This window comes from Phalacrocorax aristotelis, chromosome 3 (assembly GCF_949628215.1).
Source record: "Phalacrocorax aristotelis chromosome 3, bGulAri2.1, whole genome shotgun sequence".
NCBI classification, from domain to species: domain Eukaryota; kingdom Metazoa; phylum Chordata; class Aves; order Suliformes; family Phalacrocoracidae; genus Phalacrocorax; species Phalacrocorax aristotelis.
The window spans coordinates 61,866,868-61,891,176 of NC_134278.1; the positions used below are offsets into that span (position 1 = coordinate 61,866,868).

Here is a 24,309-nt window from a genome sequence, read left to right on the forward strand (position 1 = left end):
GCAGGGGGGTTGGACTAGATGACCTTCAAAGGTCTTCCAACACAAACCATTCTATGATTCTATGATTCTATTTCCATTATCTATAACAGCATTCCACTTTTTAATGAAATATTTCGACTTTGAGCTCTTTCTTAGTCCTGCTTTGCTCCTTTAATAACACAGCATCCCACCACACAATACATTCTGAATACAGACTTGGAGCTTCCTATTCCATTATATCTTGAGACAAATCAAAACAGAACAAAACCCCTAAAACTCACTCATGGTGAAGCTTAAGAGAATGAGGAATGGGAATCTGTAACTTAGAGTTGTCACTATGTGCCTTCCGATTCAGATGAATCCAAATACAGGTCATTGCAAAAGCATGAGTTGACTGGGGTTTGTTAATATCTGGTACAGGAATACACTAAAGAAAGAAAGAACACATGAAGGTGACATATTGCATGTATTAATGGACAGGAAATCAACTTGGATAGCCAGCATTCACAAGGTCAAGTTCTTCTTTTTCTGACTTGAAACACCATAAGCAACTTTTTTGAAGAACAGATTCTACCCTCATCTCTATACGCAATTTTAAATCAAGGGCTCTGGAAGAGACCTGGATGTTAGTAATTATTCTGAAAAAAAAACCCCAAACCAAACCCAAAACAAATAATCTAAGACCTTAGCAAATGAAAGTTCATGCTTAGAATATACAAATTCAAGACATCCATGGTTACAAAGTATATACTTTTACTCTCAATCTCCCAGTTATACATTATTCAGAAATCAGCTATGGTATGTGCTTCCGTAGTAGGCACTCAGTGGTTCAGCAATATTTTCTGAAAAACCTAACTTGTCTAGCATCACCATTATATCTAAAGGTTAATACACTTCCTATGAAAACGAACAGATACACCCCAAAATTCAAACGGTTTTAGCTACGGACTTGGGTATATTACTGCCATTGGAAAGGCACTCTAGCTCTCTCCTCCTGCCAACAGCTGCACCTCTTTTCCTTTGGTACAGTTACTATCGCAGAAGTACTGCTGATAGCACAGGTGAGACAGCAGCAACACATAATCAAGGGGAGAGCAACACTGATCCTAAGAGCAACAGCTGTAGTTAATATTTAAACTTCTTGTGAAATTGAATCCTCAGAAATACCCTAGTCCCACAAACACTTTGAACAAGGTAACTCAGAGCACATCACTCCAGTTAAAGCAAATAGTCGGGTCACTCTTCCCATATTTTGTGCTGCCAAAAGCAACTGCAAGCTTATGAAATAAATTGCACAGAAGAATTTCTGTGGGTCAAAATTAACTTAAGAGGAGGAAAAACATAACTGCCTATCAGTTTGGTTAGCATATCTGCTATGACCCAAAATAGAAGGCACTACCATAAGAGCAAGCAATCAGGACTTCATGCTGACAATGCTGTCATGCTGGAAGTTTAAGAACTTCCCCTAACTCCCCCTTCCTCAGGAACCTTCATTCTAGAGGAATGTACAAAGCATGACTAGGGTTTGATTTACTACCACAGAATGAATTTAAGTAACCATGAATACAAAACCAATTTAAAGTGTCTTGTTCAGTTTTCTGGACCTGAAAGTGCCTCTCAGTGTACAGCCCAGATGTAACAATGAGTGAGCAAGCGGCTGCACGGTGTTTAGTTGCCAACTGGGGCTAAACCACGACAATAGTATCATCAGTGCTTTAACAAACTCCTCAAAACCCTAGTCAAACCAAAGTCAAGGAAGAGATGATTAACAGAAATCTTTTTTGCCCCTAAAAACACTGCACAAATGCAGCTGCTGGAAAAACATAGCTAGGAAATCCTGAAAATTTTCATTCAATTATAGAACATCTATCTCCAACTATGCAACAGTGACTCAAGAATGATAGTAACATTGACATATGAAGGTCTCAAGTTGAATTAAAAATGAAATGTTTCATTTCAGAGAGAAGACTTACTTCTTTCTCAGGATACAGGAGGTCAAAAAGCTTCATAACCGGGAGGAAGTCAGCCAGCGCGTTTTTCTGGATGCTGCCAGAGATGAACTGGAGTAGCACCCACATCAGATGGTCTCTTCCTTTAATAAGACCACGGCCTGCCAACTGTCAAAAACACTCAGCAACAGACAAATACTGCATGCAGAAGAAAAATCCCTGCAAAGATTCCTATAAAAATAGAAGGGCAGACTAAACCAGTTCCAGCAGACATTACCGGAAATTTTATAGCAGGACTTAGGCAGAAATGTACGTCATGTTTTCAGAAAGATGGCAAACAGGTACATCACTTGTAACACAGAAACAGACTCTGGGAATTTTTAAATTAAATGTATTTAGCTCTTGAGAATCACTGTTTTGAAAAATTAGCAACTCAAATGTTGGACTAAACTGTCAGCCCTGTAGCCAAGTTCAGAACTGCCACTGCCAGCAGCAGGCCAGACGTTTTATATTAACTCTGTCTATAAAGTCTTTGAACCAGAGCAACTTGGGCTCGCTTCATCTGGACCCCTCTGGGTGTTTTACTTTTTTGGTTTTTACGTTCTTTATCTGTAACAGCAATTCTCTAATAACCAGTACTCTACTCTTAACCTCTACTCTTATCTAGTTTGCTTCAGTTTTAGATTAGATTTGTACAATTGTACTGTAGAGCGCCTATTGTTTCAATGGTTCATTAACAGTAATTGAAGGAAACCAACTGTGGTAAAACTAATTTCAGGGATATTAAATAGAGCAGAGAACTAGAATCCATCACAAGTAAAACGTAACGTAAATAGTAAATTTTGATGTAACATGGAACTGTGGACAAATGAAGATGGAGCAACATGTAGTGCATGTTAGAAACTGTGCCTAAATAGCCACAAGCTAATCCTATAGTGAGGAGAAACAGCACTCCTTTCCTACCATCAACACCATACTTGCCCTCAGCAAAGAGCTCGGGATGTTCCTGAGTTACTATAATCACTCCTCCGCTTTCTTATGGAGGACTAGCCCCACCACCCTTAGAGTTCAGAGAGGCACTGGGTGCCAAAGAAAAGGGTAAATACTAAAAGGTGTATCAGTGTTAACGGAATTATTATTAGGAAGTAATAATAACTTTGGTCTGTGATTGCCCAGATCACTGTAATTGGACAAATGATCTTTGATTACACTGCTTTGGTTAGATTGATTAGACAAACTCTAAGTTCTTGCATCCATTTACGTGCCATGTTTGTTTAGCTCACAAACTAAACAGGGCGTTCCTTCTCTTTGAAGCTTGGCTGTACATTGGATGTAAAAGCACAGTACTCAGGTCTTCTGAATTATGCCAAGTTTACCTTTTTATTCTAGTTACTAGCACATTTTGAATCCAAATATAATGCAACATCCTGTAACTGCGTACACTGGAAACAGACCTAGCTCATAGTAATGTAACTTGAGAATTTGACTTACTTCTACGAAGCACAATGATCAAAAATTTAGTTCTTGCACATAAGGTACTTCTTGCAGGGGTGAGTGACCTTTTTTTTTTTAAACTTGCTTTGTTTTGTTTTTAAAAATCTCTCCTACCAAGTGGCAGCAATACAAACAATTTACCTTTTGATGGAGTGACAGGACCATATGAGGAAAACTTGCAAACTGAAAGAGCACAAAGAAAATGAGCTGACTGGAGAGATGCTGCCACAGAAGCTGACTGGTTCCACCATCATCAAACTTCTCTTCAGTCTCAGACCGTTCCATGGCATATACCACAAGATCCACCAGCTGGTCTTCCAGCACAGGGCACCGCTGCTTGTGCTGTAAGGCAGAGATCAGATACAGTATTCCAAAAGCCTTGCCATTAACTTCAGAACTTGTACAGTTGCAGTTACAGTATGGTATTTCGAGAAAGGCTGGGAAGCATGAAATGAAGTCTGAACTTAAGTTCAGGATAAGCCAGTGTATTAAAGCTGCACTACGTTACAGGTCATGATGATTTTTACATTTTATCACACATTACATAATTCCCTACTCAGTTCCAAAACAGACCATCGATGCACAGATAACATCTGGGGGTTTTGTTTGTGTTTTTTAATAAATTAATGCAGAATGCTAGTTCTATGATCTTGCATTCATGGAGAAACAAAGTCCAACAAAGTCCATTCTTTCCACACACTGGTGGGGTTCCTTTGTTTCTTTTGGGAGTTTTTGTTGGTTTGGTGTTTTTTTACCTTCCATCTTTTCTCCTTTAAACTCAATTTCAAAAGTAGGGATCATCGTACAGAAAAAGAGAAATCAATTATACCACCAAACCCAGAGGAAATATCCCATATATAAATGTTCAATGACTATTCTCTTTCACTTTCATTTTGGGCTCACCTACAGCTAGCAGCAGAATTAACACCTGGTTGATACCCCTATAATTAGGTGCTATCCTAGTGACACAGCACCACCAGGTACAAGACAAGGTCAAAAAGATTTGAAATTTAATCTGATAGAAGTGATATGTTCTGTTCTATTCACAAACTATAGAAATTACATATCATAGTGATGAGCCCTCTAGAGGTTCAGTTTAGACTGCCACTATCTCCACAGTGAGCTATGCAAACACAGAAATAATTTAAAGTACACACCTTCCATGATGACTTCTAATAATGATCAATTAAGAAATATATTCTATATTCAGATACATACATTAGTACAGATGTAAGTAAAGCAGGCCTGCTACCAGTGGTTTGGAACTCACGATTATGTATCTTCAATTTAAGACCCTCAAATATAATGTCACATATCACAAGTTCTTTAGTGCAACAATCTTTTATTACACTGCATTTGTATAGCTATACTGGTATAAAGTACTATTACTAAGGAGAAAAAGCTGTGTGGAATTTAACCTACTTCAGACAGTGCTAGCCCTTTGGAAGTAATCTAACCTCTGTTTGTTTCAAGTAGTATCTCTGTTTCTCCTGAACAGAGATATTCAGGAATGGTTTGGGGTTTTTTTGTTTGTTTGTTTTTACACCTGATGCCTGTAACATAATGCAGCCTTAAAGAAAACATTATTACTTCAATGATATAAAAGGAACTGAGCTGCTCAAACACTAATCATGAAAATGCAGTATCCCTTTCTAGAGGCAAAAAGGTGTATGTAAAAAAGTTTAAAAAGATCGCCCAAATACTCATAAAACATTTTAGGGATGCCTTAGGTGAGTTCTTTGACTTACTAGCCAGGCAGCCTAAAAAAAATAAGACAAACACCTTTTAATTAAAAAAAATAAAACGAAAGAGATGCTGAAAGGAGATGCTTGTTCTACCTTCATCGATGCTAGTCTTTTGCCTTGAAAAAAAGATTCTTTCCAATTAGAAATAAAATGCAAGAATGGGAAAAGTTGACAAAACAATGAACAGCATCCCCTGTTGCATGCTCCTCACCAGCTCAAAAATGCAGAAAAAGCTACAATTCTAGCTGTGCTTTCCTGAAGCATGCTTAACACAAACCTCTAACTAAAACAGAATGCATCGATTACTGTGTCACCTTCTCTTCCAGTACACAATGCCATTATCACGGATCAACCACATTACAGGTTTACAGAGAGCAGTCTTAACACCTCCAGTTGAGAATACTTTGGGGTTTTTGCCGTTCATTTTTTTTCCCCATCCCAAAGCAACTAATTATGAAGCAGAGCACAGTGCAACAGACAACACTACAGACTAGTTTATAATTCAGCATGCAAAACTACTATGTACAGGGCTTGAAATTTAATAGTTTGCTAAGCACTGGGTTAATGTCCAAAAGCCTAATGATATTAGGCTATATTACTTTAGAATAGTTATTTGAAGAATACAACAGGAAAATATTACTATTAAAAAGAAAGCCAGAATTTCCAGTAGGAATTTTCACTACTCTGAATAATTCTAATATTGGGAAAAGTTTAGGAGCCAGGAAATAAAAAAGAAATAAATACACTCTTCTATTCTGAAAATCATGCTTTTATTGCTTTAAAAATATTTTTCAGTAAGAAATACAGCAGTACTTCACATTCTATCTTCATTAATGTAATTTTCTGGCATTTTTTTCCTGCATTTTCAGTGAATATAAATTTTTACACAAATTTTTATCTATAGTTTTGGAGGACTCAGAAATAAAATTTGGAGGATTGGGTCCTTGTTTTATTAATTACTCGTAACTGAAAGAACATCTCAGTATATACTGAGATGAATGAAAGTATAGGTGAGTGTTGATTTTCCTCACAAATAAATGAGAATTCATGTTCTGGTGTGGCTTAAACAAAACAAAAACACCAAACCAAACACTGTTTTGGGTTATATATGGAAAAATATAGCATTCAAAACCATTATAATTTTTTTCTAAAGAGGAGTTTATTCAAATTTTTGTAATTTGGTTATATAAATACATATTCTCTATTTTGTCCTGGAAAAAATATTTAAAGATCTGACAAATACATAAGCTCATTGAAAACATTATTAAACCATAAAGAAATACGAGGGGGAAAAAAGTACTACCATGCCAACTTGATACTAAAATTTCTCCTACGACCAGCCCTCTGATGGACTTGTACTTTTTTCAGTGGATCAAAGCTTCTGTTGGTTTTGGGGTTTTTTGGGGGGATTGTTTTTTTCGTTTGGGTTTGGTTGGTTTTTTTCAGGTTGGTTGGGGTTTTTTTTTGTGGGGATGGGGAAGGTGTGTGTGTGGGGTGAGGGGCAGGTAGAGTTGAAAGTGTTCCCTAAAAGAAAAGTATTTTAAGAAGTCAGTAGGCTAGCTGCAAGCTATTACAGTTTTTGAATGTTTTAAGCAAACAACATTTAGCTCAAAAATATTTAACAAGAATCTACACGTCAGAAATGGATTCAGAAGACTAAACCTCAGAGCCCAAGATCCCTGCAAAAGTAGATGGTGTCTCCAGAAGTCCAATTCAAAATGTGTAAGTTAAATCCCTAAAGTAGTTAATACAACACAGAACTATAGCCCTCTTATCATTTCCATTTTCCAAAACTGTATGCTACCCAGACACAAAGCCCTAAAAGCTTGCCTATGCCTGATTGTACTTCTACCAAGTTCGGTGGGCATTCTCAAGTTTTCCTCATTAAAAAACGGAGTAAGTTTCAACAAGGAAGTTGCACTCAAGTGCTCTCAACACACACACTTACAGTCAAAACATATAAAAATAATCACACCCCTTAAATTAAGTACTTTGCCATGTTAATGCCAATAATATCGGGTAGTAAGTTCACAGCATCAACCTACAATATTTTAAAAATGAAAGGGAAAGAAAAGTCAATTTTTGAATATTGCATTATGTCATTCCTTTCATTTAATGATTCTGCTTACTCAGTGAACGGACAGACATGAAATAAACAATATCTTCCCCAGGCAAACTATCCTTGTTTGTAGCTAGAAGAGTACACAACTACACATTTGCCTGAACAGAGTATGGCATAATTTCCTACTCAAAGCTGCAGATCACCACGGCTGCTTTAGAAGGTGACCAGCCAAATACAGCATTTAAAGAGCAAAATCATTAATAAAGTAGCTGCTAATTAAAAGTTTGTATAACATTATAGAAACAAGACACCTGAAAATTACCTCCTCTCTCAAATACTCCCCAAACCAGAGAAATCAAAGTTCAACAAAGGTTTTCATTGTTTAGAGGACTGCAGTACAACCCTGACTGCAATTATGCAGGCAAAAATGGCATTTTATTCTTCATGCGAGTTTATACATATGGAGAAGAAAAATATAAACCAGAACGTTCAAAGTGACTTTGTGTCCTGAAGACATTACTAAAGCTGTTTTAAGAACAAACTGTAGGATCCCTAAACTGAATGTTAATGTGGCACCAGTGTATAAAGACACTGAACTGTTACTCATTTCCCAAAACAGATTATTACATACCTCAAAAAATTACTTAGAAGATAATTGAGTATTGGGAGTATCACCCCAGCTAGGAGCAGAATATATATCGACACAGAATCATAGAATAATTTAGGTTGGAAAAGACCCTTAAGATCATCGAGTCCAACCATAAACCATGATAAAATACATGATAAAATACAATTTAAATCTCTACTTCTTACAGACCAGTTCAAACAGGCATACAAGAGGACGTACTGTCCCACACAGAAGTACACAGCATGAAAAACTAAAAATCCCCACTCTGACAGAAGGAAGATTTTGAAGTCTGTATTATTACATATGGTCTTAAAGCCATATACTCAATAAAGGTATCAGAAAACCCACAACAAAACTTAGAATCCTGAAAGGAACATAGGAATCTACAAACATATAAAATTTTACCTTCATTTTTGTCTCTGCAAGTTTAACAGGACAGCTGGAATTGTACCTTTTTTGTTGTTACACAACTCAGAGGTGGTTTGATTAACAGTTTTCTACCATAGATCTGCTTAGTTAAGACTGAACCAGAAAATTTCATTGTTCATCTTCAAGAGTATTTGAGAACTAGGACAAATTTGGCTGAACCATACCTAGTTTGTGTTGCCAAAAGATTCAAATGAAGGCTCCAATCCTGTAACTGGATCTGTGTAAATAGTTGATAGGGCATACAAGCAGCTTCACATAAATAATTAATGATCATGAATAAATAATGATCATTGCTTTGAGGTGTTTCTGTATTTACTTTGAAACGAACTTGGCACTACTTGCATTTCTAAGTGTCTTCTATTATACTGACAATTCATTTATGCAGGTTAGTTCAGTTCTAATAATAAAACACAGAATTATCAGCCATTTTACTGAAAGCATCAATACAGTTACACAACTTTTGAAAAGCATGCTACTATTTTTTGTCAGCTAGCTACATTAACAAATTCAACTATGACATGAAGTTAATTTGTACCTAGAAGCGAGTAAAATTTTAATGTTTCCCACAGTTTTAAACAGAGCATATTAATGTTTAAATGGCACATTATTTACTGTTCTATATCACTACACCACCCTACTCTACATTTATATTTTTAACTCACAAATTTTCAACAGTCCAAACATCTTTCTGCTGATGTAACTGTAGTAGTACAGCTATAGTTCATGTTCTGTCAGCATTTCCTTTATAAGCTACGTTCTTCAAGTTTGTTCCTTGGCCATAAAAATTCACGCCACGTTGAAACTTTGTGTAGGAATTCCTGTACTAACAAACAAATTTTAAGAAGTATAGTTCAATGTATTTCATTACTACATGTAAATTTTCTTCAATTACTTTTAGGGGACAGTCAAATAGGAGTTAAAACCCAGCAATTTTAACATCTATGTTTTTTGACTTGAAGGCACAGACCACCCACAGTTAGAAGAATAAAATGGGTTCAATATACATTTTTGTCTGGATCTTGCCATTATTTACCTGCTACAAGATGCATAGAGGAATAATTTGACCTATAACTGAATATAGATACAGAAATAGACACAGAATACAAATCCTACTCATTTCAACATTAAGCCTAGCAGCTCATTTCCAGGGTTTAACATTTCAGCTGCCATAAGTCTCAAATACAAAAGATTGTCATATACAACAGAGTACTGTTTGTCAAGATGTAGGAATCTGCGCATTCAAAAACACTGCCCTAATGCAGAAAGAGCACTGGTGTATTCAGTTACAGTAGGAAATATACACAAGGTTTCAGGATCATGTAAATTTTATAGTCAAGTTACAAATCTGAAAAAAGTTTCTTTAATGGAAACACTGACACAACCTTCACTATAGTATTGCAAACAGCAACGCTATTTCATAAATCTTAAATTATGTTTTTTAAAGTAGGTGTGGAATTGGTTATTGTAACAAGGGAACAACTGTAAATATAATACCCATAACTTCAAATTTCAAGCAGAAGTCCACTTGGTTGATTTGCTCAGGCATTTATTTATTTATTTATTTTAACAAGTAGTCAGATTTTAAGGAACTACTTTTCACCTTTCTTTCACCCAGCTTGGAGAATATTATAATTGCCTGTTGAGAAGTTTGTTACAGAGGCTTCCTAATGATAAGAAAATTCCACTAGTAAAGCATTTTTTACCGCCATTGTTTTCTTCTTTTAAACAATGATGTATTTAAAGCTTTATAATTTTGCAATCAAGTGCAGTGGATGTTTCCACCTGCATGAGGAAAGAAATTTTGAACTAAGAATCTCTCCTCATCTGAAAATTCCAGCAGACAAAGTAGTTCTTATGACTGGTACAGGAAATGGTAGCAATCCATTCCAACCAAAATTTTAGGACCAAAGGACCACTGACTGTCAGCTTTATGCTACATCTCTCATATCTCTAGAGATTTGTAGTGAGAATTTGCCCTTGCCTAATGGTTCTGCCAATTTCAAGCCCTGACTGTACATGTATTCTCTAACTGGAATCAGTGGCTACAAAGCGGCCAGCGTATCGTTAGTCACAATACAACAGTAAGGTTGTGAACATACCTGAGCAATGTTCAAGGTCTAGAGCATTGGAGGATGGGCAGGACAAGACAGGACAGAACAAAAATAAAGGAAGAAAAAAAGAAAAGACAAAACAGTGACTATGAGGCCAGCCTCAAGGATCCCCGAGTCAGACTAAGCCCTCCCATTCTAAGATACAAAAAGAAAAAATTTAAAACCAAAACCCATCTTTTCACTATTCTAGTATTAGAAATGCCAATATAACAGAGTACAACAATGCTTTAAAAACTAATGAACAATAACCATTTTTATTGTTTGAGCTAGCAGTCTCCTACTGTCTGTCAAAGGTGTACTTGAGGCTGGCCTTATAGGAAAAAAAAGCAATGCAAAAAAAAAAAAATCATATTTTAAATCTCTACTTTTCAGTTTAACATTCGTAAAGCAATATACAAATGATAGGAACAACAGTGTCCAATTAACCTAATATGATCTCATAAAAAATAAAAATAAAAAAAAGAAAATTAAAAAATCACTTGCTGGAACTAAACTGTTTTGCTTAGTTAGCTATAGCAAAGAAAAGAGAAAAAGAATAGTGCAGATTCTATGCAGAATTAAACCACGTGTTACAGCATAGTACAGTACCTGCTTATTCAGACCTAGCATATTGCAGACCATATCCCTTGAATACGGTTGTTCCAGCACATATCTCAACAAAGCAGTCTGTGGCTCAAACAGATCCTTAAAAAAAAGAAGCAATCACATACAAACATATATTGCCTCAAGAGTACATTTAATACTGAGTTCACGTTTAACTGAACTAACCAATTTGAGAACAAATGTTTTATTTATGCAGATATGTATTATCTGGCAAATCTTTTTGCTCTCTGATACCCAAAAGAACGGGGGAAATAATCACAACTCTTAAGAAGTGACAGATTTTATGGGGACCAAGTAGAGGAACATTCTTCAGCCAATAAAAGGATGGCACAAGTTTTGAAACAGCCTTGAAATACTGGAAGACTGTCAGGAACTCAAAAGAAGCCAGGTAAGGCAACTGATGAAGCACACGACCAAGACCCATAAAACCCAGCAGTAGCATGAAGAAAGCATATCAAACAACTTCTCACTGTATCTTCCAATAGCTGAATCACTTCAAAGAAAAATATTATCTGAAGCCAGGTTGTAAACAAACAGAAGGAGCTGATTCCTCATGCAACATGAAGTTGAAATGTGGAACTCCTTGTCAAAGGGATGTTGAGGATACTGAAAGTTTACACAGGCTTAAGCGGAAACCGAACAAATATTTGGAAAAGGAAGGTTTATCAAATATATAGAAATAAAATCTGTCTCAGGAAACACCCAAAATGATAATGGCTGTAGACCGTGAGCACTATACACGCCATTAGGTATGCTATCTTTAGATCATTCCTTAGACACCTAGGACACAGGGAATAGGATGCTGGACAACATGGATTTTTGTCCTGATCCTTTACAGTTTTTAAAGTCTTTCAGTATGCCAGTATTTCACACTAGGAGTTTTAAGTTTAAATAAGCTAATTTATATTTAAGTTTGAATTGTAAAGTTATCTTTCCTATAGAATAACAAAGCGCACAGAATAGAAAGAATGGGAAGGTAATTTCTTCATCTCCCCACTACTAAGCTAATTTTCCAATCAATTTTCTGCTTTCACTTTCTCTCTCATATGCACACACCCACAAAGTGCATTAAACGTCTCATGCTCTTCAGCAACCTGGGCAGCAGTTATACCACACACTACTTTAAAGGTTCTCTTCATATAGCTTAAAACTACTGAAATATGTAACACAGTGAAAACATCTACATCTTTAACGTTAGCCTAGCTGGAGCAATCGGATATTCATAGCTGAAATCTCCTGCCCCCAATGATAAAAAAGCTTTGTATTTTAGAATGTAACATGTTTAAGAAGCTTAACAAGGCATACCTTATCATATGGTAAGAGACCTTTCAAAGGAAAACGAAGGGTTGTAGGATCCAGCTTCCATGAGTTACACATGGCACCTGAGTTATTTACCACAGGAAGAAGACTACAGCGACCTACATGCAATGAAACATTATAAATTCTAAAACAGTGAAACTGGCCTGTTGTTTAATCATTCTGATGCAAAAACTGGCCTCAACCACATTTATGTTCTCCTTAAACTTCTACTCTTTGAAGCTTTTTCCCATAGGATTGCTTCAGGCTGATTTTATTTTTCTAACTTATTTTCAAGTAATGAACGATCTAACAAGTAAAAACTGTTTGTTCAGATAGGGTACCCCAAAAATAAAGTATTTACAAATATTAATCTAAAACTGTCCTTTTAGGTTACCATAGGACTGTTCCATTGCCATTGCTTGACCTAGGGATTTAATTTTGGCACATGTACCTTCTCCACAAAGCAAATGGTATTACTAATCTAAGTATATAATCTAGCCTTTTGGTCTCCCTTCATTCACCTTGTAAGACAAACTGTGGGCAGGATTCTGTCCATCAAACTAGTCAAATCCAAACATCTGTTCTCCAGTTACAGTCAATGGAGATCTATGCCAATGTGATTCAGCTGATCACATACGAAGAGTTTTTTGTAGGGTAAGTTTAGACTTGTTCATCGGTGAAGATCAGACACCTGTGATTTATTTCAGTTGCTTAAACACAGGCATCTGAGCTGAGCCCCTAGCACACCTGTAGATCCGCATCGAAATCTAGGTGCCTCAACTTTGACCTAAATCTCACTGTCAGTTCAAATTCCGTGACTTCTATTGTCCAGACTGGCCATATTACTAACAGATAAAATGAGAAGTAAATAAATATTTCTTTCTCCCCTTCAACCACATCTATACACGTCATTTATGTGTACAAGACTTGTAAAAATTTGTGTGTGATGCCTGCGAGTCACATGCACAAAAGCGATGCGATGCTTTCAATAGAAGAGTAAATACATGCTTCTGAAACATGAAATGTTTTGGACCATTACAGATGAATTTACTTTCTTAATCTCTGCTCTGAAGGAGCTCAGTTGCAGTAAACATTGCTCAGATCTAAGACACAATGCAGCTGTTATTAAGCTACTTAATTCTCAAAGCAAACAGAAGGCATTTTTATCTTTCTGAAGAAAAATGCAACAGGCATCACTACTAGAACAGCCAAATTTTAACCTTCAGATTTCTAGCAATAAACAAAGGTGACTTTTTCTTTCACAGACGAGGACAGCCAGTATTCATCTGAGCTAGGAAGTGTTCACACAGAAGCCTGCAACTATAGGGATAAGGCTGAGCAGCTCAAAAGCTCCAATGGAAACTGAAGTCAGAAAACACTCCATAACTAGCATACCAGTGGATCTGTATTAACTCAAAATCCTTGAGCCTAGAAAACCTACAGTTTTCTTAACATTTACTGTAGTTAGAAACTACATGGCCATGTAACAAGTAGTACACTTCCACCACCAGCTTGTAGCAAAAAATTATTTGTTCTCACCAATAAGCTTTCCCCTTCAAAGCAAAAACTGAAGAGAAGCAAGTCTGAGAACAAACTGACAAGAGTAAAGAGAGTACCTGAAACATAAACTCCGAATCATTTTGCTGAGATGAGTATATGCCCCAAAAGGTTCTAAGAAACAAAATTGTTCAAATAAATTTATTAACTCCAAAGTCATTCATTAAGTCGTTCTCTTACCACAAATGGAATTTATTCTTGCTGTAGGTCTGAAGGTATCCACAAAATCCGATACTAAATTACCTAGTAACTGGGTGAGAAGAGGAGAAAAAGTTAAGGATTTAAGTTGCAGCTACTGATAAGGAATATTTAAGACTTTAAAAATAGTTCATATATTTTAATCAAATATACAGGAATCTACTAAAAAACCTAGCTTCCTACACGTTGCGACAAGTTGGAAAAATCATTCAGAACCTAAAACCAAAAAGGAAAAGCGTGACTTTGTATAGCAGGGGCAGGAAGCACTCTTCTCTGTTTGGACTCGAATGAAAGTTTATGTAATACCTGTTTCTCCTATGTGTACTGTATTATTTCAGCACACACTACTTAGTAACTGAAGATTTAAGACAAGCTTTAGAATTTCTGTTCATAACAAATCTCTGTTTGCCTCTGGATAACGATTCCACACAGACAAAGGACCTAGATTAGTACACTCTGGATTAGATCTTCATTCAAAAGAAGTCAGTAACAGTTTTCCCCTTAATTCAAGGGAGTTGGGATTTTATCCTTTTCCTGACTCCTAGTTATTTTGACACAACACAAAATTAAAAACTGGATCAATACTATGTTCTTTTTGGAAACAGTGACCATTTTCATTGCACCAGAGCCCCAAATATTTTTGCATAACGGAATTTAAATAGAAAGAAAACACTGGCCAGCTATTTAAAGTGATTTTTCTTGTCTTGAAGCAACAGAGAACACACAATCTGCTAGGTAAGCATGACCTGCATTTCTGAATGTATTCAACAAAACCAGCTCAGTGCTTCAAGAATTTTGAATCAGGCCATAGGCCAAAACTTCAATTTCATGCAAAAGCAAAGGGAGCTGCTGCTGCAATCACATCAAGACTACATCTTAATTTACATGCCCAAACACAGAATTTACGTGCCCAAACACAGAGCTTACTCTTGAATAGAAGATTCTAAATCTTTGTTTAAATTTTATTGTAAAAAAATAGAAGTCGTTTTGTTTTGTATGGAACAAAACTCCAGACTACGTGATTTGATATCATATCATTACCCAATGGGGAAGTTTTCCTTCAGGATATAGTTTTCTGATTTCTGTAACTGCAAAGTAGGCAGGTAACAAACATGCATTTCTTTCCAAAATGTAGGCTACCACCTATAAATAAAAAAAAATACATCAATGTATAAGGCCTTGGATAAGGTAAACAAAACTGTACTCTGTCTACTAGTCAGAGGAAGCCCAGGAAAATAGATATAAAAATTAAAATACTTTTTCTTAAGTTGAATTCTGATAGTACATTAGTTTAAAACTTGGTTTTAATTGTACAAGTGCAAGTTAGACTGTTTAAGCCTAAGTAAAATTATGCCTCTATGTCTGCCTACAAACTATTGAAAACACTATTTTTATCCACTAAGAAAAAAAAAAAAGAAATTGATCTCAGTATTATATCTCATACATCTTACCTCTAGCAAGTCAAGCATTGGGCCTGACTCTCCTGTTACGGATTTTAGTACTTATCTACAATATCCCCCAAAAGCTCTTTGTTTACTGTATAAAATGCAATTACAGAAAAGAATTAGAGCACAAAGCCTAAGTCTTTACTGTTGAACTGCACCAACTCTCAAAGAGAGCCATCCCAGCTACTAGAAACTCATTAATGACAAAAGAATGAGGCCTATCTTCCTCTGCGGTGATAATATAAAATTCAGACAGTTACCTCTCTTGCTGCTAAAAGCTGCTGTACAACAGCTGAGCTCACAGTGTTTGGAATTGTTAAGATTTTCTCCAGGATCACTTTCAACAGATCACGCACACCCTAAAAGACAGCACACAAAATTAATATTCCCAGATATTCCTTACTTCTGGCAGAAGGATTAGCAAACAATATGGTAAGAAAATATTTTGACAGAAAAAGTAGCTGTTTGTTGCTAAATGTCAAAAGACAGACTTCTACTCAGAATGTGAGCGCTAAAGACATTGAACTCCTTACGGAGCTTTCCAAATCTTAAGATAGCCCAGATGAAAAAGTAACTGTTGAAATTTTGGTGTGCAGCCAGAGACATCCAACCTACAATGGCTTGTGCAGACTGACCAAAGTACAACATTGTATTTTATGGTTTTTGCTTTAACATGCTCACCAGTGCGGGTGAGGGGATTCTCTGCAAGAGGTGCATGGTTTCCTACTCCTTCTGTTAGAGTGGTACCCTGCCAAAAACAGCTTTCAGGACATTTCTCCTAACCAGCATCAGGAGTCACGAGCACATGCAAGAACTTCAGCCCTAATGCTCGACAGTACTACTTTTTCATGTGTACCACTTCTGCAACTGCATTGGGGTTATTTAGCTTGTAACTGAAAGAGGCATGGAAGATGACTGTGTAACAGAGAAAAGCATAAGAAGAGTTACATTGTCCATATAGAATTGCCTACTAAGGGAAAGCTCAGCTATGAAAGAGCATTAAAAGTGGTCTCACTGAACTATTTTTTTCTTTTATAATCAAAGCACTTTGAAACACTGGATGTCTCTGACATAATACTGTAAAAACAAAGCCAGAAAATAAGGTATCTTATCACAACGAAAGGAATGGGGGGAAGATACCTTGTAGTCTACACCTCCAATAATCTTCCGGACCAATTTAAAAGTTAACGCCCACAGTTGCGTCCTTTCCCATTCAAGTGTATCTGAGTTTATCAGAGATTCACAAACCATCCTAGCAGGAGACAATGTAAGAATGAAGGACAGATAACAAGCACATGCTCTCCAGCAATAATTTTACAATGTCATCATAAAATACCCTCCAATATCACAACTTGCACACATCCTATTTATCAATTCATTCCGACGCAGCTTACCTGGGTGGCAAAAGTCCAGTTTCTACTGCCATTGCTAAACAGTCATAAAGAAAAGAAATTCTTTTAGGACTATGTTGACTATGAATGAATCTTACAATCCACTGGACGCACTGTTCATGGGATTCCTGGAAAAGCAGTAGAGGGGAGAAAGAATGTATTTACAGGTAGTGAAATGAACTGTACAATTCATATAGTAGCCTACCATGAAGAAGTGAAACTAACAGAAAAACAAGATTATAAATGGTAGAAGTTGTCCAGTTGTCCAGAAACAGTTTTCCCTATGAGTCTTTGCATCTTCTTTTGAAGAAGTCCAATTGTCCAACAGAAGTTGTCTAGTTGTCCAGTATTGGAAACACCTCCTAGCTGAAACACTGATTTCTATATTCAACTTTGGTTTTCACATAAAAGTTAGCACAGAATAGAATAAAACAGAACTGTTCTATATTATTCTTTCCTTTTCACAGTTATAATCAAATTCAATGAAAACAAAGATGACCAGGTCTCCAATTACAGAGGAGTGCCTAGAGGGATCTAACTTTCGGAAGGTAATTTCTGAACATGAATATCTATTTCCTTTTCTCTTTTGTTTTTTACTTACTCACTTCTACCACAAATCCTGTAACAAACTACCTGTTTTGTTTGTTTCTTTAATCTTATCCTTCCATTTGCTTATCTTTATTTGCACTGCACACCAACCTCTGCTGAACAACTGCATCATCTTATAAATGTCAAAACTAATGTTTCTTCCTGCAAAGTCATCCTATATTTTTTACTGCGCCATATCTGAAGCCAAATTCTGAATGACTGGACACAGACCTAATAGCTTAAGTGTCTGTCTACTAGACAAGGCTTCACTGTGTTAAAAAAAAGTATATAAAGTACACATAAGCAACAAAATAAATGTTAACCTGGGAAAGACTGCTCCAGAACTGTCTAAAAGCACCCAGGCAGCTGATCAGTTTGGTTCTCTCATCTTCAGGAGTGTCCATAAACATACTAATGCAAATAAAAATATTAGTTATTAGTAGTACCCAGTGAAAGAGCACAAGTGGAAAAATACATGTATAGAGGAAGTCTTGCACAAATAAACCAACATTATACTCACCCAGGAAAAGCCTCTTCAATTACTTCTGTTTTCTGTAAGAGAAAAACCCCAAGTGAGCTATTGTGAAAAGGTTTTCTATGAGTATCACACCACCAGGATGAAGCACAAAAGAATGAATACTGTTATGGGACTGTATCAGAGACAGGTGTATTTCTTCTGCTACGCTAGACTCTTTCAAAGTTAAATTACTTCATTTTCCTATAAACTTATAAACAACATACATCATGAGACCAACCACCTCAAGGGTGTGCATGGCTATGGTGGGTCTTCGTGCACCCCTCCAGGGAAACCTGCATGCTCACTCACCTCTCTGAAATGCCTGGACACCAATGCATGCACCATGGGGAATAAACAGGAGGAACTAGAGATCTGTGTGCAGTCGCAGGGCCATGATCTCATTGCAATCACAGAGACATGGTGGGATAGCTCGCATGACTGGGATGTGGTCATGGATGGCTACAGGCTTTTCAGGAAAGACGGGTCAGCAAGGCAAGGGTGGGGGGCAGTTGCTCTTTATGTGAGGGAGCAATGGGAATGTATCAAGCTCTGCCTTGGAGCGAACGAAGAACAAGTTGAGACCTTGTGGGTAAAAATTAAGGGGCAGGCAAATATGGGCAACACTGTTGTGGGCATTTGCTACAGGCCACCTGATCAGGAAGAGGAAGTCAACAAGGCCTTCTATGGACAGCTGGACATAGCCTCACAATCGCGGTTCCTGGTCCTCATGGGTAACTTCAACCACCTTGATATTTGCTGAAAAGCAACATGGCAAGGCATGCATGATACAGAAGGTGCCTGAAGAGCATCGAAGACAAATTTTTGATGCAGGTGGTAGAGGAGCCAATGAGCAAGATGTGCTGCTCGACCTTATACTAATGAACAAGGAAGGGCTGTTGATGATGTGAGAGCTGGGGGTAGCCTTGGTTGCAGTGACCATGAGATGGTGGAGTTCAGGATCTTGTGTGGTAAAAGCAAGGCAACAAGTAGGATTACAACCTTGGACTTCAAGAGAGCCAACTTTGGCCTCTTCAAAGACCTGCTTAGAGGAGTCCCATGGGCTAGGGCTCTAGAAGGCAGGGGGGTCTAAGAGAGCTGGTCAATATTCAAGTACCACTTCCTCTGAGGTCAAGATCGGTGCATCCCCACGAGGAAGAAGTTAAGCACAGGAGCCAGGAGACCTGCAGAGATCACTGAGGAGCTTCTAAAGAAACTCAAATGGAAGAGGAAGGTTCACAGTATGTGGAAAAAGGAGGAATACAGGAATCTTGTCAGGGTATGCAGAGATGTGACGAGGAAAGCCAAGGCCCAGTTGGAACTAAACTGGCAAGGGATGTCAAGAATAACAAGAAGGGCTTCTTTAAATATATCAGCAGTAAAAGGCAGACTGGGGATACAGTGGGGATACTGCTGAACAAGGTAGGGGCCCTGGTGATGCAGGATGCAGAGAAGGTGGAGTTACTGAATGCCTTCTTTGGCTCAGTCTTTACTGCTAAGGCTGGCCCTCAGGCATCCCAGCCCTCAGAGGAGAAAGAAAAAGTCTGGAGAAAGGAAGACTTGCCCTTGGTTGGGCAAGATTGGGTCAGAGATCACCTAGGCAAACTGGATCCTCACAAATCCATGGGCAGCGATGGGATTCACTGTGGGCTAGCAGATGTTCTTGCAGAGCCACACTCCATCATCTCTGAAAGGTCATGGAGGACAGGAGAGGTGCCTGAGGACTGGAGGAAAGCAAATGTCACTCCAATCTTCAAGTAGGACAAGAGGGAGGACCTGGGAAACTATAGGCCAGTCAGCCTCACCTTCATCCCCAGAAAGGTGATAGAACAGTTCATCCTGGAGGTCATCTCCAGGCATATAGAGGAAAAGGAGGTTGTCAGAAGTAGTCAACATGGATTCACCAAGGGAAGATCATGCTTGACCAATCTGATACCCTTCTATGATGGTGTGACTGGCTGGGTTGATGAAGGGAGAGCAGTGGATGTTGTTTGCCTTGACTTCAGCAAGGTGTTCAACACTGTCTCCCATAACATCCTCATAGTCAAGCTTAGGAAGCGTGGGTTAGATGAGAGGACAGTGAGGTGGATTGAGAACTGGCTGGACTGCAGAGCTCAGAGGGTCATGATCAACAGCACCGGGTCTGGTTGGAGGCCTATAACTAGTGGTGTTCCCCAGGGTTCTGTGCTGGGTCCAGTCCTGTTCAACATATTCGTCAGTGTCCTGGACGGGGGGACAGAGTTTACCCTCAGGAACTTCGCTGATGATACAAAACTGGGAGTGGCTGATACGCCAGAAGTGTGTGCTGCCATTCAGCGAGACCTGGACAGGATGGGGAGCTGGGCTGACGGGAACCTCATGAAATTCAACAAAACCAAGTGAAAGGTCCTGTACCGGGCAGGAACAACCCCATGCACTGGTACAGGCTGGGGGCTGAGCTACTGGAAAGCAGCTCGGCTGACAAGGACCTGGGAGTGCTGGTGGACAGCAAGTTGATCATGAACCAGCAATGTGCCCTTGTGGCCAAGAAGTCCAAAGGTATCCTAGGCTGCATTAAAAGGAGTGTGGCCAACAAGTTCAGGGAGGTTATCCTCCCCCTCTACTCCGTCCTGGTGAGACCACATTTGGAGTACTGCATCCAGTTCTGGGCTCCCCAGTTTAAGAAGGACAGGGAACTGTTTGAACAAGTCCAGTGGAGAGCTACAGAGATGATCAGGGGGCTGGAGCATCTCTCTTATGAGGAAAGGCTGAGAGACTTGGGTTCCTTCATCCTGGACAAGAGAAGATTGAGGGGGATCTTATCAATACTTATATCTGAAGGATTGGTGTCAAGAAGATGGGACTGGACTCTTTTCAGTGGTGCCCAATGACAGGACAAGGGGCAACGGGCACAAATTGGAACACAGAAAGTTCCAACTAAACATGAGGAAAAGCTTCTTTCCTGTGAGGGTGACAGAGCAGTGGAACAGGCTGCTCAGAGAGGCTGTGGAGTCTCCTTCCCTGGAGACATTCAAAACCTGCCTGGACACAGTCATGTGCCCCCTGCTCAAGCAGGGGGTTGGACGAGATGATCTCCAGAGGTCCCTTCCAACCCCTACCATTGTGTGATTCTCTGGATCCAGATTAAGGCTCTTTGGTTTGTGGGGTTTTTTGTGGTTTGTTTGTTTGTTTGTTTTTCTTCTAAGCACCTAGACATTAATTTACTTCCCAAAGCTGGAGAAATTGTTTGGTTCTGTTATTGCAACTCTTTTGTCATACTTTGAAAAATTTAGTATATTTTAATCCCATTAAGTTTTTGTCCCATTTATGTTCCATACCACTCAGTTACACAAATCAATTACATAGTTACTTTCTCATCGGAGTTTAGATGTGTTGCTTCTTAAATTCCATTAAATGATTATATGATCTTGCATTAGGTGAAAGTCTATACATGAATATCCAGTTTATCTCCCCATAATCATTCTTTTCTGCCCCCCCTTTTTTTTCCCAAAACTGCATTTTGCTGAAAGGCTTCTACATCATTACTCTAACACATCACCAAAAAACATTCTGAAAAACAGTATCCTATAAAATTTTTCCCTCTATAAGAATTTCATATTAAACTCAGATGTGATCTATAACTGACCACTAGGTATTGTCATTATTATATTGTGGAAATAACAGCATGTAATAAAATAATGTTTCTGGTGATCCTTTTCAATCATATAGCCTAGAACTGCCTGTCACTGCTCCTCATCCCTTTCTCAAGAAGCAAAAGAGAAACCAATACTCATCAGTTTTGCAGAGAAACTTAGGTCTAAGTTTCACTGCTGTCCACAAAATCAGTAATAGCAGCAGTGAAAGTAACAATACGCTATTTTCTCAGTTATGGCTTAAAAAATGCAACGAAATTTTGTAAGGGCCTTTTTTTGTTACATAAAAATTTTAGGCAAATAACATTGCTCACAAACAGGCAACGTAACAATACAGTCAAATCATAATGTTAAACATGTGAAAACATAATCTGAATGACAGTGCCAAAATGAGAAATCAACCTGTTATGGGCAATTAATATGCTAAGAGCAACTTAACACCATTCAAAGAAAAGTACATTGTGCATTTTATAATGCAAACTTAAAACAGAAAGAAAAACCCAACCTTCCCTCTACTGAAATTCATCATATGGGTGGAAATCAATCATTTTCAACTACGCTTCTCTACAAGACCTACATATTCTTTCCAGTTCGGACAGTTCGACCAGCCTTTTCTGTCCAAAACATCAGTCAGGCTCCTCTTCAGGACCAATCAACTACTGTCACCCCACTATTTAGAACATGAAGTGCTCATATCTACCAAGAAGCTCATTCATTTGTGCTCCACAAAACAATGACTTAATGACACAATAACTTACGTTCACAAAGGGGAAGTCCTGTTTAACTAATTTGTTACCCTTCTGTGATAAGGTCACCTGCCCAGTGGATGAAGGGAAGGCAGCGGATGTGGTTTTTCTGGACTTTAGTAAGGCTTTCGATACTGTCCCTCACAGCACCCTTCTGGACAAGTTGTCCAGCCGTGGGATGAGCAGGTTCACCATGTGCTGGGTGAAGAACTGGCTGAAGAGCAGAGCTCAAATGGTTGTAGTGAATGGAGCTACATCAGGCTGGCAACCAGTCACCAGCCGTGTTCCTCAGGGCTCAATTCTAGGGCCAGCTCTGTTCAATAGTTTTATCAACAATATGGATGCAGGAGTGGAATGCGCCATTAGCAAGTTTGCTGGTGATACCAAACTGGGAGGTGATGGTGACTCCCTTGAGGGACAAAGAAGCCTTGCAGAGGGATCCAGATGGATTGGAGGACTGGGCTATGATTAATGGGACGAAATTTAACAAGTCGAAATGCCAGAGTCTGCACCTAGGACAGAGTAACATCAGGCACAAGTATAAATTGGAAGAGGAGGGGCTGGAGAGCAGCCCTGCAGAAAGGGACCTGGGAGTGCTGGTCGACAGCAGGCTCAATGAGTCAGCAGTGTGCTCGGGCATCCAAGAGGGCAAACTGCAGCCTGGGATGCATTAAAACACAAAATAACCAGCCAGTCAAAAGAGGCGATTATCCCGCTGTATTCAGCATTGGTGCAGCCTCACCTCAAGTGCTGTGTGCAGTTCTGAGCCCCACAATTTAAGAAGGATGTGAAGGTCCTTGAATGCGCCTGGAAGAGGGCAACAAAGCTGGTGAAGGGGCTGGAAGGAATGTCCTATGAGGAGTGGCCAAGGACTTTCGGCTTGTCTGGTCTGGAGAGAAGAAGGCTGAGAGACAACCTCATTGCTCTCTAGAGCTTCCTGAGGATGAGTAGTGGAGAGGGAGGTGCTGATCTCTTCTCCCTGGTATCCAGTGATAGAACACACGGAAATGGTTCAAAGCTGCGCCAGGGGAGGTTTAGACTGGACGTTAGGAAGCATTTCTTGACAGGCTTCTTAGAGAGGTGGGCAATGGCCCAAGCCTGTCAGTGTTTAAGAGGTATTTGGACAGTGCCCTTAACAAGATGCTTTAACCTTTGGTCAGCCCTGAAGTGGTCAGGCAGTTGGACTAGATAATCATTGTAGGTGTCTTCCAACTGAAATAGTCTATTCTATTCTAATAATCTACCAAACTATGCCTCATTTTGCCGATACCATTGTGCAGGTGTATTTCCATGATTCGCTCATTCCATTCTGCTGGCTGAAAAAAATGTCTCCTCAAGACATTCACCTTCTCGTAGTTTCCTTCAAAGCATTTCCTTGAACTACTTATTCCACAGTGAACTCAGCACACTATAAATTGGTTTTCGGTAAGCAATCTGCCTCCCCGTTTTACACCCAGCCCTGCCCTGCATCAGCTCCCTCATAAAAACTGAGCAGAGGAAGGATCCCAGCTCTCAGAAATCACCTACCCGCCACTCACCCCCCGGCGGCAACGGCACAGCCTACCGCCGGGGAGGACGGCGGGCCTTCACACCCCGGGGTTTCAACGCACAAGGCGCGCCAAGAAAATAAAGAATCCCCCTTTCTCCCGTTTTATCCTCTTCAGGATGCCCCACCCCCGCGCGGGGGAAGCACGGCGGCCGCAGGGCCCCGGGCCCGGGCCCACGACGCTCCCCTCCGCCCCCGCGGCTGCGCTCCGGGAACAGACTCACCACCACTTCCTCGAAGATGCTCTGTAACTGCGTCTCCATGGGCACCATGGGGATGGCCATGGCGCCTGGCTGGGCCGGGCCCCGTAGCCGAGGGCCGCCGGCCACCAAGCCCCCTCCCAGCCGGAGACGGCGGCGTCGCGCACCCTCCCCGCCGGAAGTTCCTTCCCTA

The 24,309-nt window shown here is 39.2% G+C and overlaps 1 protein-coding gene across 2 annotated transcripts in view; it reads right to left on the reverse strand.

Annotated features, from left to right (window-relative positions):
- Nucleotides 1-24,309, reverse strand: part of MED23 (mediator complex subunit 23) — a 43,567-nt gene extending 19,258 nt beyond the window's left edge. The window contains exons 1-14 of one of the 2 annotated variants that reach the window (XM_075087643.1): nt 24,141-24,309; nt 17,999-18,030; nt 17,802-17,889; nt 16,894-17,018; nt 16,640-16,751; nt 15,760-15,858; nt 15,096-15,197; nt 14,037-14,106; nt 12,306-12,418; nt 10,986-11,081; nt 10,386-10,403; nt 3,564-3,764; nt 1,953-2,096; nt 261-406 (exon numbers count right to left, since the gene is read on the reverse strand). In XM_075087643.1, the coding sequence (XP_074943744.1) occupies nt 261-406; nt 1,953-2,096; nt 3,564-3,764; nt 10,386-10,403; nt 10,986-11,081; nt 12,306-12,418; nt 14,037-14,106; nt 15,096-15,197; nt 15,760-15,858; nt 16,640-16,751; nt 16,894-17,018; nt 17,802-17,889; nt 17,999-18,030; nt 24,141-24,200 (1,406 nt within the window). In that variant the 5' untranslated portion in view covers nt 24,201-24,309. The remainder of the gene's footprint in view (nt 1-260; nt 407-1,952; nt 2,097-3,563; nt 3,765-10,385; nt 10,404-10,985; nt 11,082-12,305; nt 12,419-14,036; nt 14,107-15,095; nt 15,198-15,759; nt 15,859-16,639; nt 16,752-16,893; nt 17,019-17,801; nt 17,890-17,998; nt 18,031-24,140) is intronic. The other variant, XM_075087642.1, reaches the window with a different exon arrangement.